This window comes from Phasianus colchicus, chromosome 22 (assembly GCF_987193195.1).
Source record: "Phasianus colchicus chromosome 22, bPhaCol1.hap1.1, whole genome shotgun sequence".
Lineage (NCBI taxonomy): Eukaryota > Metazoa > Chordata > Aves > Galliformes > Phasianidae > Phasianus > Phasianus colchicus.
In genome coordinates, this window is record NC_143457.1 from 7229020 (window position 1) to 7243553 (window position 14534).

General features: G+C 47.3%; 1 protein-coding gene across 15 annotated transcripts in view; it reads left to right on the forward strand.

Annotated features, from left to right (window-relative positions):
- The window catches only part of CAMTA1 (calmodulin binding transcription activator 1), a 226464-nt gene that overhangs the window by 204055 nt on the left and 7875 nt on the right, over positions 1 to 14534 (forward strand). For 7 of the 15 annotated variants that reach the window (XM_090122995.1, XM_090122998.1, XM_090123000.1 and 4 more), the window contains 11 exons: positions 2473 to 2612; positions 2862 to 3058; positions 3423 to 3501; positions 4481 to 4796; positions 5169 to 5692; positions 6041 to 6228; positions 6640 to 6886; positions 7363 to 7434; positions 8324 to 8344; positions 10549 to 10742; positions 10937 to 11011. In XM_090122995.1, the coding sequence (XP_089979121.1) occupies positions 2473 to 2612; positions 2862 to 3058; positions 3423 to 3501; positions 4481 to 4796; positions 5169 to 5692; positions 6041 to 6228; positions 6640 to 6886; positions 7363 to 7434; positions 8324 to 8344; positions 10549 to 10742; positions 10937 to 11011 (2053 nt within the window). Of the gene's footprint in view, positions 1 to 2472; positions 2613 to 2861; positions 3059 to 3422; positions 3502 to 4480; positions 4797 to 5168; positions 5693 to 6040; positions 6229 to 6639; positions 6887 to 7362; positions 7435 to 8323; positions 8345 to 10548; positions 10743 to 10936; positions 11012 to 13375; positions 13407 to 14534 lie in introns of all 15 variants that reach the window. The other 8 variants (XM_031613527.2, XM_031613529.2, XM_090123009.1 and 5 more) reach the window with 4 other exon arrangements.

A 14534-nucleotide genomic window follows, 5' to 3' on the forward strand; every position in this document is an offset into this window, starting at 1 on the left:
TTTGCTGCCTGGAGCTTTCCAGTTCAGGCTGGAGAAATAGCAGCGGCCTCTGCCAGCCTTTAGGAAGGCTCCCTTGGCTCCATGCTGAAGCTCCAAAAGGTTTCGTTCCCTTCCCTCTTTATTAATGGCAGCATGGTTCTGATCTGCCTTTAGACTGAGCGGTGATTGACAGTTAGCCGTGGAAAACACCATTGTCCCAGCAAGGGTCTGAGGGTTACAGGTTCGAATTCCTGATATCTGTTCTTCAGACTCCTGTTGAGTCCAACAGAGACCCTCTGCTACCCAAAACCAGGCAGTGCTGTCCTAAATGATTCCTGGGAGTGTTTTCAAACACGGTTTCCTGAAAAATGTTCCCTTTTTCTCTTTCTTCTTTTCTGTTTGGGGACAGTGGGACAGTGGCAGTCATCCCTTTGGTGGCTTGGCAGAAGGTGTGAGGAAGTACTTAATGTGAGCAGGAAGAGGGGAGCTTCGTCACTGAGACTGCAGTCCTTTGGGGGAGCCTGGAAGATGGGCACAGGCCTCGGGTCCCATTTCTGTTCCACGATGTTTGGAGCTAGTAAAGAAAAATTACATGTATATCAATGTGTATCTCAGTCTGCACTGCCTACTGTTGTATCTCATGGGAATTGTTTTCTGCTGCTGTTTCTGAGCATACAGAACTTTTGTCTGTGTGAGGTTGGTGGCTCGGAGGCGATAGCTGGGCTGCGTCGCTCCTCCCAGCTGTAATAAGGCAGGAGTGCTGGCAGCCCAGACCGTGCAGGTGTGGGATGCAGCACAGAGCTGCTGCCTGCAGGCATGGCTGTGTCCCCACAACGTGAGCTGTGTGCCACAGCCCTCAGCTGAGGGATGGCTCAGCGCCGCCGGGTCGCCGCCGGGCTCTGCAGCGTACGTGCTGTGCATGGCGATGGGAAGGAGGAGGCAGAGGAGCGGACTGCACTGCAGCACACTGCAGCACTGCCTGAACAAAGGCTGGCTGAGCAGCACGGCTCCGCTCACTGCTGCGCTGCCTGCAGCTGGGAGGTGAGGCTGTCAGAGCGCATCCGCATGACAGCGTTTCCCAAAGGCTTTGCAATTCACAGGGCAACTGAGCTGTTAATCGGGCACTGATAACAAGGCACCTTTCAGCTAGGCAGATGACTGCAGTGGGAAGCGGCGTTCTCCTGTGATCCTGGCTCCTGGGCAGCCCGGGTGGGACTGCGGGGTCAGTGATTGAGGTTGGCAGAGACCTCTGGAGGTCATCGGGTCCAACCCACAGCTCAAACACAGCCACAAAAGTGCTGAATTCCCACATATTTGTGTTGGAGCTCAGCTGATGTCTGCTGCCAAGGCACAGCTGGGGTGGACGCTTTGTTGTTGTTGTTGCTGGGAAGTCAGAGCTGACATCTCACTGACAAATGGTTAGGGAACGAAAGGAGACTTTGGTTTGTTTCATTCCTCAGACTTAATTTATGCCCAACTCTTGGGCTAAACAGGCCATCCGGGCGGATCTGGCATGTGGGAGTTGTGCTGATGTGCACTTTGGTTTACCTTCATGGCAATTTTTTCTAAGAGTATCACTGGCAAGTCTGTCACACTTTAAACTACACTACTGGAAGCTGTGAAGAAGTTTTCTGAGGGGCAGGAACTCATACAGCATGCTGCTAGGGGTTCTGTACATAAACAGGTCTCTCAGACAGGACTTTCTCTTTTAAAACCCAATAAAAACATTTTAATTGTCATGCACGGATTCCCGTTGCTGCTAATGGGCTTTGGTGTGGAGCGCTCGAGCTGCCCTGACTGGACACAGACACAGAGATATCTGCTGAGTAGATCTCTACAGCCTCAGTTTAGCAGTGCCCTAATGCAGTGCTACAACCTCATTCTCCCCACTCCACTCTTCAAGCAATACGAGCTGCATCACTGTGCTGGCTTACAACGGGAGGCAGAAATAACTAATGCATCCTTTAGATTTGTGCAGAGACTGCACGACTCTGCTTTGCAGGAGGTGTTCCTGGTTTATCAGTTTATCAGAGATTTCTGGTCATCCTGTACCGGGTGCTTGGCTGAAGTTGTTGTCCAAGGAGGTGCATCTGTCAGGTCAGGAATGTGGGCCTTTTGAACAGCTTCTTATTCTAAGTGCAGAAGGAAGCAAAGCAGTCTTTTTCTTCCAGATGCCATTATTGCATGGTTTTAGGAGGCAAGCCAAGCTTAATTCAGTACTCCTGTGAAAACAGAGTGGTCATCTCTAAAACTGAGAGTATTTCTATGTGGTTCTGCTGAGATGCTGTCTGAACAATTCCATTTACTTGAATATACTTGTATATTCAAACCTGAAGAGGCAGAATGCTGCAGGGCACTCAAGCCTCTGCTCCAAGTGGAGCAAATCTCCTTTGTGGTTTTCAGGGCGGTTGGTTGTGGCTCTCCGCAGTAGGCTGCCAAAAACTGAGCTTCCTTACCATGGAAATGCCCTTATTCTGCCTTTCCTCAACCCAGATAACCAGTTCAGGATGTCGATACTGGAGCGCCTCGAGCAGATGGAGAGGAGAATGGCGGAAATGACGGGCTCCCAGCAGCACAAGCAAGGAGTAGGAGGCGGGAGCAATGGGAGTGGGAATGGAGGAACGCAGGTGCAGGTATGGACCCTGCTGTGCCCAGTCACAGCAGCTTTATGGTTTCTTACCAGCATTTGTATGTGAGAGGGGTTGGAAAGAAGTGTAGTTGTTTCTTTTTAAGCAACAAGGCTTCTTTGTGGATGTCTTTAAGAGCAGTTGGCTTGCACTCGCATTCACCATTCTCTCATTACTTCTGAAAGGGAAAGTTGCCTGCTCTGGGCAAGCACAGCTCTGTTCCGTGGTTAACATGGGCTGTGTGTGGTGTTTCAGTGCGTTTCTGGGACTGGAACCTTAGGCAGCTGCTTTGAGAGCCGCGTGGTGGTGGTGTGCGAGAAGATGATGAGTCGTGCTTGCTGGGCAAAGTCCAAACACTTGATCCATTCAAAGACTTTCCGAGGAATGACACTGCTCCACCTAGCTGCTGCCCAGGGCTATGCTACGCTGATCCAGACCCTCATCAAATGGCGGTAAGACCCGGCCTGCTGGACTCTTGGGTATCAATACAGACATGACAGAAACATATGTAAGCTCTCCTTGCTCCAGATTTCTGCTTTTCCCTTACAAACTGTTCCTTGTGTCCCTTACAAACAGCCAAGTTCCCAGACTTCTTCCTGTCCCCTTGTCTGGGATGACCTGTATCTTGAGACAGTGCAGTTACTGGATGTATCGTACTTGAAGTCTCTATTGGGGGTACCATGTGTAGTAAATGTGTGTCATGGGCACATACGTGGCCACTTTGTTGTGGTGTGATGTGCTGGGTAAAGCTGTACCTTTAGGAAGTTATCCTAACTTGTCTGCAGAGCATCATTTGTTCTGTTGTTTCTTCTGCAGCACCAAACATGCAGACAGCATTGATCTGGAGCTGGAAGTTGACCCTTTGAATGTGGATCATTTCTCCTGCACCCCTCTGGTAAGCAGCAGAGACAGAAACTTCTGAAAGTGTCTGAGGACCTTCTGGAGTCCTTTCTGACGTTATTTTCTTGATGTATGTTACACTCTGAAGAGTGGATGTTTCCTGCATGTCCTTGTTGTGTGAATTTTAAGACATGGTGCTACCATCTTCCTAGAACTTTGGTGGGAGAGTCCTGACAGAAAAATCACAGAATGGTTGGGTCGGAAGGGACCTTAAAGCCTCCCTCAGTTCCAGCCTCATGCCATCGGCTGCTTCCACCCCTCCGTCTGGCTGCCCAGGGCCCATCCACGGCCTCAGGCACCTCCAGGAATGGGGCACCCACACTTCTCTGAGCGGCCTGTGCCACAGTAAAGAACTTCCTAATATCTAATCTAAAATCCTTGTAATTGAGTAGTGTGAGGGCAGGGGACAGACAGGTGGTTCTAGTTTTGTCTTTTACCCAACATCTACTCGCCAGTGTCATGCTGGGGTTAAGGCCTTTACATGCTTTTTTCCAAGTTTTCCTCTTTTGCTGTAGAGGTTGTAAAGTCATCACGATATCTTGTTCGTTGGAATCATGAAATCATGACTAAGAGCTTAAATAAAATGCCAAAGCAGGTAGAACCAGAAGTGCCAGTTTACAACAGCAGAGTGTTTGATTGTATTGTTCCCAACCTTCAGAGATCTCCGTTTGAGGCCGTTCTTTCTCTGCAGTGATGTTATGTGCCTGACACAGCTAAAAATCAATGCCTCGATGGTGAGAAACTGTCAGCTTCATTTGGTGGATGGAGGTTTCTCACTTAATGGAGAGAGCAGCATGCATCTAATCCTCTGTAATGGCTTTTTGTTTGTAGAGGACATCTGTAAAAGCCCCTTGGTGGTGATGCATGTTGTGGTTTGCTAATCACGTTTCTGTGACCTGATGACAAGACTCCACTGCATTATTCTGAAGAGAAGGAAATAACAAATCTCACAATGGGTCAATTGTTTTTTTTAGATGTGGGCATGTGCCCTGGGCCACATGGATGCAGCTGTGGTGCTGTATAAGTGGGACCGCCGAGCCATCTCTATTCCTGACTCCCTTGGGAGGCTGCCGCTGGCTATTGCCCGGTCCCGGGGCCACGTGAAGCTGGCAGAGTGCTTGGAGCAGCTGCAGCGTGATGAGCAAACTCAGCTTGGACAAAATCCCAGAATTCAGTGCCCCTCAAGCACCGACTCCAGCACAGAGAACTGGGTGTCCCAGTGGCACAGTGAGCTTATTGCCTCTCAAGAGCCTCAGAAGGGAGTCACTGTGATTTCCAGTACCAACACGGGTAAGAAAAACCCAACGGCACTGTTTGCTGATATGTGATATGTAAAATTCTAGAGCAAGGAGTTCACCTGGGTGGCTGATGCCACCTGTAGCCCTGCTGTCCATGCTTAATTATTTTTTGTGGGCTCTCTATTATGTGCTCCATGCTCTTTCGTAAATACTGAAAAAAGTAGTGAATGTCTGCCTTAGGAAGCTGCGTGTATCTGAAGAATGTTTGGGATAATATCCTCCTTGGGTGCTGATTCCTTTGCATACACTGTTGGGTGTTGCAGAGCACAGCATGAACTTCCGTCTGCTGCCCTGCAGCAGAAGTTGTTTCTACAGCAATTACCTGTTGCATACTTCACTTGACCATTGATCTGTTTGTTTTCAGAGCTGAGACGACCAAGATCAGAACCTTCCAGTTACTACAGTAGCGAGACTCAGAAAGATTACCCTGCACCCAAAAAACATAAGCTGAGCCCTGAATATTTTCAAGCCCGGCAAGAGAAGCTACTTTCCACTGCACTGAGCCTGGAACAGCCAAGTGTCAGGAAGCAGAACTCCAGCTCCAAGCAGTCCACCACTGAGACAATCAGCCCCAGTGAAGGGATAAGGGACTATGGCCGGGAGCTCTCCCAGCACATCCCAGAAGCAGCTGGATACCGGGGCTCTGGCAGCCAAGCAGGCATCAAATGGAACCCAAAAGACATTTATATTGGTGTGTCTGCGGTGCAGTTGGTGGGGAGCCAGAAGAGCACTGCGCTGGGGAAGGACGCTGTGGGCCATCGGCTACGCCAGCGAGAGCAGATGAATGTGCTGATGTTGGCTGACAGGGAGTTGGTGGATGCAGAGCTCTTGTCCTATAGGGACAATGTAGGGGATGAGGACTGCTTACGCCACATGGATGACTTGCAGGTAAACAGCAGTAGCACTGCGGTGGAGGTGAGGTCAGTGTGTAGTTTCTCCTGTTGTCAGAGGGTGTCCTTTCACCCCACACACAAAGGTGGATGGGTAGCAGCTGTCCACTGACACGTACCTCTCACCAGATCTCTAAGGTTCCCCACACAGTGAGAAAATGGTCTGGGGAACGTGAAACCCTGCAGTGCCTCGTCAGAAGGGACGGAAGTGAATGAGCTTTGGTTAAGGATTTCTCTCCGGTGTTGAGCGGCAGTTCTTTTCTCTGAGGCACAAAGCTGGGTTGTCACATACAAACACAAAGCTTTTGTTACCAGGCAGCAAAAGTTTGCTCTCCTCTCCCCCCAGGTGAACATGATGACACTTGCAGAGCACATTATTGAAGCTACGCCTGACAGGATCAAGCGGGAGAATTTTGTGCCAATGGAGTCACTGCAGGTGGAGAGAGCAGAGAGCGCTGCCATGAGCACCACGATGAGCTGGCTGGCCAGTTACCTTGCTGATGTCGATCATCTGCCGAGTGCTGCACAGATAAGGTCAGTGTGAGTTGGGGCTCTGGGCTTTTTTAGGAGGGCTGCATGCTGGGCAGCTGCAGATGCTGTTTCTCAGTGGCACTTAATGTGGGTGCTTCCAGCCACAATCTGTGTACTCGTGCACAAATGTACCATTGCCAGCACAGCTGCACATTCATGGAAGAATGGAAGTCCGTGTAGGAGAGAAGTGTAGCACAATCATAATAATGCCACAAGGACTGACTCCTGACTTCTTTTCCCGTGCCAAACCCATGCAGTGCAGTACAGGCAGACTTAGAAATGCAGGATGTTGACTGGAGAGACAGAGGGGAGCTTGAGCTTCTCCCTTAAACTCACAAATGTTGAATTCTTTGTCTGTGATGCCAGTCCAGCTCCTTTTGAACCAATAACTCCTTCTGTGATTTGGTATTTCAGAAATCTGTATAGTGAACCCTTGACCCCTTCTTCAAACACCAGCTTGAGCCCTGCAGGCTCACCCATCAGTGAAATAGCTTTTGAGAAACCCAGCCTTCCTTCGGCAGCAGACTGGTCTGAATTTCTGAGTGCATCCACCAGCGAGAAGGTAGAAAATGAGTTTGCACAGTTAACTCTGTCTGATCATGAGCAGAGAGAGCTCTATGAAGCTGCCAAACTCGTCCAGACAGTCTTCAGGAAATATAAGGTACGTGGCCAGAATATAAAATGTCTTCCTTGTTAGATGTGAGAGTACGGTTTGTTGCAGAATAACATGTGAGTAATATTCCCCCCAGGGTCAAAAAAAATATATTGTTTCTGTCGTAATGTTTGTAGTGCTGCTAGCATCCACTCGTTGGTGTTTGCACAGCGTCTTCTGTACCAGGGAGAGTATCCCATGTTGTAGCAAGTGTTCTGTGCTGGCACAACACTTGAAAATGTCCTCCAAGTACAAGCTGTGTCAAGCTGCATGCTCAGCCCAGGGATCAATTTTGAGGGTTTTCTCTCTTACATGAATTGGATGTAGAGATGTCTCTGGAAGATGTGTAGATGTGGATCAGACCATGTAACAGTAGCAGGAGGGATTTGGAAGTTGGTGCCCTGCAAGCTGCTGTGAGCTGCAGTTATAAGCCACTGTCCTGTTTTGGTGCAGTCTGATGATTGCTGCTTTGCTTTTCCACACAGGGTCGTCCACTCCGGGAACAGCAAGAGGTGGCTGCTGCTGTCATTCAGCGTTGCTACCGAAAATACAAACAGGTAATCAAGGAAGTCAGATTTTCTGAACCAAACAAGTGCTGCAAACACAGCCTTCTGCAGTAGGAATTTCTCCTGTATGCATTTTACCCTGCTCAGGCAGCATTAAAAAGGGAAGAAAATGTATATCCTGAATCTTAATTCAGAGGATGCTTCCTTGAAAGGATTTTGTTTTGCTGTGAGACAGAGGGCAGTAACATATCCTGTATTGGCCAACATGCATGCCTGGTGAGACTGTTCTCTGACTAGTTGCTTGCCAAATTTCATTGTGAAATTGAAGTTGGTTTTGCCTTGGATGAGGGCGAAGATGAAAAAAGAGGTTGTTTTATTTTGTACATCCTAAACTTTTAAGCTATGGGAAGTCCTGTGCTAAAGCTCACTGCAGCTTGTTCCAGGACTGAGACTGTTCTCCAGTCTCTGGTTGGAGACAAGTTTTTAGGCTGAGTTCTCAACCCCAGAACAAGAAGTTTGTTTTGGTTTGGCTTGGGTTTTTTGGTGGATGCTGCAGCCCACCTTGCTGCAGTCGCTGTGCCTTCGACTCAAGCTGTCTGCTCCACACAGGCACGTGGTGTAAGATGAAAGGCAAGATGCTGAACTCTTTTCCAACCTTCAAAACCATTTATTTGAGAAGCATTTCTGGTGCCCAGTGACCGCATTGTGCTGTACATTCAAACACTCCCGTGTCGGTCCTGGAGCGATGCTTCCTGTAAACATGAAACTGAATTCCTTTCAAAAGCTGCTTGGCAAACTGTTCTGTCTGGGATCCTGGAATTTCCCGGAATCGCATCTTTTTGAAAGAAGATGGGTTAATTTTTTTAATATATATATATTTTTTTCCAATTCTTTATTTGTAGAACTAACATTAACTGTGTATTTTCTGTTTCTCCCTAAGCTTACTTGGATAGCCTTGAAGGTAATACAAACACTGTTTTGGGAACCGTTCCCGTTGGGTGAAAAGCTTTCACGTTCAGTATAAAGCAGGAGAACCTGGCATTTAGTGAAATGTTTTCATAGTATCTGTGGCAGATAAATCACTGACAAACCAAACCTCTCCAGAAGGGGATGCAGGGGCTGCTGTGCCACAGCATGTCAGCGTAGAAGGACGCTGGAAAAAGCAAATCTCCTGCTTCTACAGAAGCTCGTATAAGCAGTGATGGGCTGAGGTGCAGGCAGTGTTTTCGAGTTCGTTTCCAGAAGAGGAGCTTTCCTGTGCAGCTGTCACTGTGATCCTTGCCTTGGCATTCAGGGAGTGTAGGGGAGCGTCCGTCCCACCCATGCAGCCACTGCTCTCTGTGCTCTGCCTGCTGCCCAGAGGGCTTTGACTGTTGGCCTTTAGGATCACTGTGCCGTGGATTCCTTAGACCACCATCTCCTGTACGGTGTTGCACATGCTGGAGGCACAGCCACTCTTATTTTGGTCACTGCCAGTAATTTTCTGCTGTAAAGACAGATTTTCCAGCTGCACAGCATCTTGCTTTAAGCATTCTGCAATCAGCTGAGCTTTTTCTAAAGCTCACCAGGATGCAAGGCGTGCTTTTCCTGGAGGGAATGCATCCCCAGTTGATTTTCCATCTGCAGCTTCCTCCGGCCTCTGTTGGGGCGAGGCAGAGGTTGGGTCATTCCTCCATCTTTCCTCTTCCCAGGGAGGGAAAAGAGGAGGAGAGGGAGTTGTGGGCAGCTCAGAGACTCAGGAGCAGAGCAGGTAACACCATCCGAGTGTTGGGCTCTGTATGCAGAGGCTGTGATTTTCTCTTTCACATGCCATACTCTGCTGCTGTGTCACTGCATTACTGAGATCAGCACAGGCCTATGAGGACATTGGAACAGTCGTAGCTCACATCACCATTTCAGACTTAAACCCTTCTATTCGGGGGTTTGTAACTCAGCCACAGAAGTGCCCTCTGGGCTAAAAATTGGAAGAAAAAACACGGCCAACCTGTGAGCAGACTTATTTAAAATAGCTCATTTAAAACTGCAGACTGCTCTATTTAATTACAAATGCATAAAAGCAAGAGAAGGAAAAAAAAAAAGAAATAATGACAAAATATAAGTGCACCTAATGACTGCTTCAATTCCAAAAAGTGAAATTTGGTAAATGGTGGTCTGTGATAGTATTGGAGGGATTTCTTGCTGTGGGATCACGTTGGGGATTTTTTTGTTCGTTTGCTTTTTTGTTTTTGTTTTCCCACCAGACACATGAAGTCCTCTGAAATACCTTCAGGCGTTGCCCTGTACAGGGCTGTGTCTGTATCCCATCTGCCCAATAAAGTGAGCAGATGTCATAGCTGCTAAAATGTCCCGGAACAGCAGGAAGTCACCAAGTTGTGAATATGATAAAGCTTTCCAAGTAACGCTCGGTTGTAGTGTCAGTTCAGAGGTGTGAGAGCAACTTCTTTGTACTATTTTGCATCTCTATTACTCTGGCTGTTAAAAAATAGGTGTGGTGGTGTTTGATCTCTGCTAAGCAGCCTCCTACTTGCTTGTTTTAAAAGGGAAAGGGTGTACCATACAGATCTGCTTTTAAAGGGTTCCTGCTTCACTGGGAAGTGTGTGGATAGAAGCAACACTGTGGTGCTGCAGAGGGTTTCCAGTGTGTGTTACTGCTTGTAAACGTTTGCAGGTTCAGTCAGTGCTGATAACAGACTTCAAACAGCAATTAGTTTTGTCTGTGCCATAGGCTCAGTCTTAGACTTGCTAAATTACTGTGGTTTTTGGTTTAAATGAGAGTGGAATGTTATTCTATTTGAGATGTTTGGATTGAAATGGATACATGAGCAACCCAGACGTTTGCAGCACTCTGTGATGGCATGGACAAAGCTGATTTAATTTGGTTCTTCAAAATGTTGTCCTGGGACAGTGAAATACACCTGTGAACAGCAAATAAGGTTCTGAAAGTAACTCCTTTGAAAGATACGCTTAAGTGAAGGCTTTAAGAAGGTTCTGCACCTATTTCACAGCTCTCAGTGGCTGTCGCCTTTTTTCTCAGAGTCCCAACCAGTGAGTAGGTGCTCATCTGCTTTCCACTGTGTCTCAGTGGCACGAGAGCCTTTTGCTGTAGGAATTTGCTTCTCACTGGGGTTTTTGGAGTGCCTCAGCCTCTCTTTGTTTCTCTCCTAGTATGCACTTTATAAAAAGATGACGCAAGCTGCCATTCTTATCCAGAGCAAATTCCGAAGCTATTATGAGCAGAAGAAATTCCAGCAGAGTCGACGGGCCGCGATGCTGATCCAGCAGTACTACCGCAGCTACAAAGAATGTGGGAAGAGGAGGCAGAACCGTCGGACAGCCACCATTGTGCAGCAGAAACTCAGGTGAGCTGCCAGGGTGTTAGGAACCACCAGGATCCGTATGTGTCATTGCTTAGATCAGAGCTGTGCTGTAATGGACATAGCTGGTGGGATAAGTACCGTGGTTTGTAGGATAATTATTCTTGCATTTAGTGCTAGTCCCCCCTTTTTTGTTTGTGCTTCAAAGTTGGGTTTTTTTTGTGTGTGTGTATGTTTAGAAGCAGTCTGCTTACCAAGAAGCAGGACCAAGCTGCTCGCAAGATTATGCGGTTTTTACGACGCTGCCGCCACAGGTATGCCATCACCCTCTGGTAAATGCCCTTCAGCAGAGCAATGTGATGTATTCATGTGTGTCAGCTGGGAGTGCAGTGTAAAGGGGAGCAGAATCGATTCTATTCAGATCTTTTATGGAATAACAGCACAGCTGCTTTCAAGGTGAACTGGCAGGAAGGAGATCTCTAACTCAGGAATGCTGCAGAAAGGCAGTCATCGCACCGAGCTACACTGCTGCTATGGTAGAGCACCCAAGGTTGTGTTGGGCAGACTCGGATGGAAGTTTGAGCAAAGGAAGACACAAGATTCTTAAAGTTGGACTTGAGGAAGTTTGAGGGGGGAAAAAAAAAGAGGTCTTTGAAGGATAGCTACAACGCATGAGTGCTGCACTGACCTGTGTGCTACACAGAGCATTTGTGGTACGTGCTAAAGAGCAAAACGCGGTAACATCTGGAATACACCAGAAACAATTTCAGTGAGGTCACTCTCATCAAATACAGCTTCCTTATAGTAGATAAGTGGAATGTGCCAAGAGAGCAGTAGACAAGTTAGTTCAGCCACTCCACGCAGACCTCAGCAGCTTGGAGTACAGGTAGATATGACCATGACTCCTCTACGCCACTGTAGGAACCTGAGTGTGCTTGCCCACATGCTTTCTTGTGCCTTGCATTAATGCGGGTGTGTGTTCTGATTTCCTGGTTAAAAGGCACCAAATAGCCTAGGCTGCAAACTGTAAATTGCCTGGACAGAAGTGAATTCAGATGTTTCTGACTCTACTCTCCATTCTCACCACACATGCATTTCATCCTCTAACAGCAGGTCAGACAGTTGGCAAAGAAGCACAAATGGCTTCTCGTTGTCAGTGGGGTGTGTGGAAGGGACTGGAGGGTTTGGTTGTGTTCATTAGGCAGGTTGGTCCCGCTGAGGTAGACAAAGACTTGGAACTTCCTTCTGCTTGAGGTCCAGGTAGTCTGTGGAGAAGCTACCTGTGTTGTCCTCTGTGGGGATTGCAGTGCACTCACACTCTTAGATCTCTAGCTGTCAGCTAACCTTGACTCTTCAGGAGTGCCCATAGTTCCTACAGTTTTTCTTGCCTTTGGTTCATTTTGTTCCGCTTTCTCAGCATTTCCTATTCCCTTTGCAGTGCAAGACTTACTCATTTGCATCACTGAAGCTTGCGGGCAAATCCTTCCCTTTTGCCTATGCTCTGATCTTTCTTTTGAGCAGCAAAAGCCTTACTTTTCCTTCTGAAATGAAAACAGTCACCTTCGTGATCAGGTACTTTCTCCAAGCAATCACAAGCATTTTGGTCTGAACCCACCCTTGTTGCCCAATCAGACAGTGTTCCTGATGATTGCAAACAATGATGGGTGCTTTGTGCCTGGAGCTCTTTTCATAATGGATGAGTAGATATTGCTGGAAATAAGAAGGATGTAAGTTTTGGTTGAGTGTATCTTTAGAGAAGATATTGGAACTCTAACGGCTGAGTGTTAGCAGGCGGCACAGGGACAAAAGTGATCATTCATCATCACCAGTCATTCTGATAATCAGACACATCTTTTCCATTTAACATTGAAAAAAATAGTTGTCCATCTCCTGTTATATTGACAAAAATCTGGTGAAGGATATGCATCAGCCATAACCAACATGACTCATCACTGAACTGTTGTTTGTAGAGAATGAGAAACAGAACTTTTCCTGACCTCACAGCAGATCTTTGCCCATCCATGTTCCTTGCCCAGACCTGTCAGCTGACTTAACTTCCAACCCAAACTTTGCTGTGACAGCTGCTGTGGGTTGGCCTGTCTCCTGTCCTGTGTTAGACAGCCAAAGGTTTCATATTTAATTGTTTGGGAAAGATTCCACTTATTCACCTATTCAGTGACCTCTGACTAACTTAGATCTGTAAGGAAGACAGAGTTCCAGAGTGGATTTGGGTTAGCTGAACACAATCCATGTATGGTCAATACAGTCAGCTTTCGCCAGGAAGATAATATACTATTTCATATTCATTCTCTGAATTGTATGAAAATTTAACTCTTCTTGGAAGTATCTATACCATTACTACTGTGATTATGATATGCAGTATCTTCTGTGGAGTAGTATTTGGATTGGAAGAAGGGAAGGCAGGATGCAGCTGGAAATACCATGGGGATGACAGTATTGGGTTTATTTTATTTAGATCCTGCCCTAAAACACCTAAGCACAGGACTGCTTTTCCCTGGTGAAGAGAAGAAGTCCATTAGGTAGGAGGTGGGAAGGGTTCTTTCTCTCCAGGCAAGCAGAAGTGTTATCTCCTTCTCTCTGAAGTGAAACTCTTGGTAAGGTATGGTTATTGCCATGTGTGTGCTAATAGCTCTTTGGTATTGTTTTGCAATCTGAAGCCCACTGGTGGACCATAGGCTGTACAAAAGGGTGAGTGTAGCTGCCTGCTAGCCAGTTCCTCTCTTCCATTTTAAATATTTTTGCTTTCTGCTTGCTTGCATGGGGCTGCAGCCAAGATACGCCAGTAAGTTTCACCTCCATTAATTATATAAACAGAATCCTGTATAAACTAACCCTACTGCAATGACTAACACTGCTGCTTTTGTAACAGGACAGAGCTCCGCAGTAGATGTTACCAATGCATGAGTGTGTGAAAAAGGACATGTGTATTCATCATGGGCATGCTTAGGCGGTGGTGTTGATGGGATATTTTACAGTATCCAAAGTAACTGTTAGTAGATCTTGGAACTTGACTGGGTCTGCACTTAGACACCCTCACTGCGTAACGATGCCCTTTGTCATGAGCAATGCAATGGTGTTCAGGCTATAAGCTGCTGTGCAGGTGCAGCTTACACTAGATGGGTATTTGATTCTGCCTGAGCCAAAGTGAAGTAGAAGAGCTCTTCACACTCCTCTTTACATCCTAAGATGGCTAAGCACCAATACTTGTCTCCCAGAAGTTGCTTGTGGTAAGTTACATGCGTGGTTGATTACTTTGCCAGGGCCAGCTCTTTGGCAACTGCTTCTCTAAGCTGTTACTGTAGTCTGTGCTGTGGGAAAGAAAAACAATGAATAAAAAATGCTGTAACTCTTATAGTAAGTGCTGCGTGAGCTTCTGTTGGATGTGTCGTTCTCAGTGTGGACAGAGTCTGCTCTCCTGTGTGCTGGACCACGCATGGCAGGCTGCTTTGCTGCCCAGCAGAAGGGTGAGCGCACACTGAAGCTTTCCAGCCCCACAGCTGCCTGATGTGCTTTGGCTCGCAGGTGGTTCCCAGTCAGAGAGCAGATGCTGCTGCAGTTGCAAGATGTGCTGAAGCTGATCTGCATTGCAGTCAGGGCAGTGGTACAGGAGACAGCGAGGAGGAGTCTGTGCGTGAAAACTTGGTGCACAAATGTTGGAAGCTTGCTCGTTCCTTGAGTGGTTGTTGGCAATAATGAATTTTCTGTCAATACAAATCAAGGCTACTTCATGCGTTTCAGCCTTTTGTTAGTGTGTGTGCATGGGAAGGAGAGCAGCAGCACAGCTGCTGTGTAGCATTGGGTGCTCCACAGGGAGAC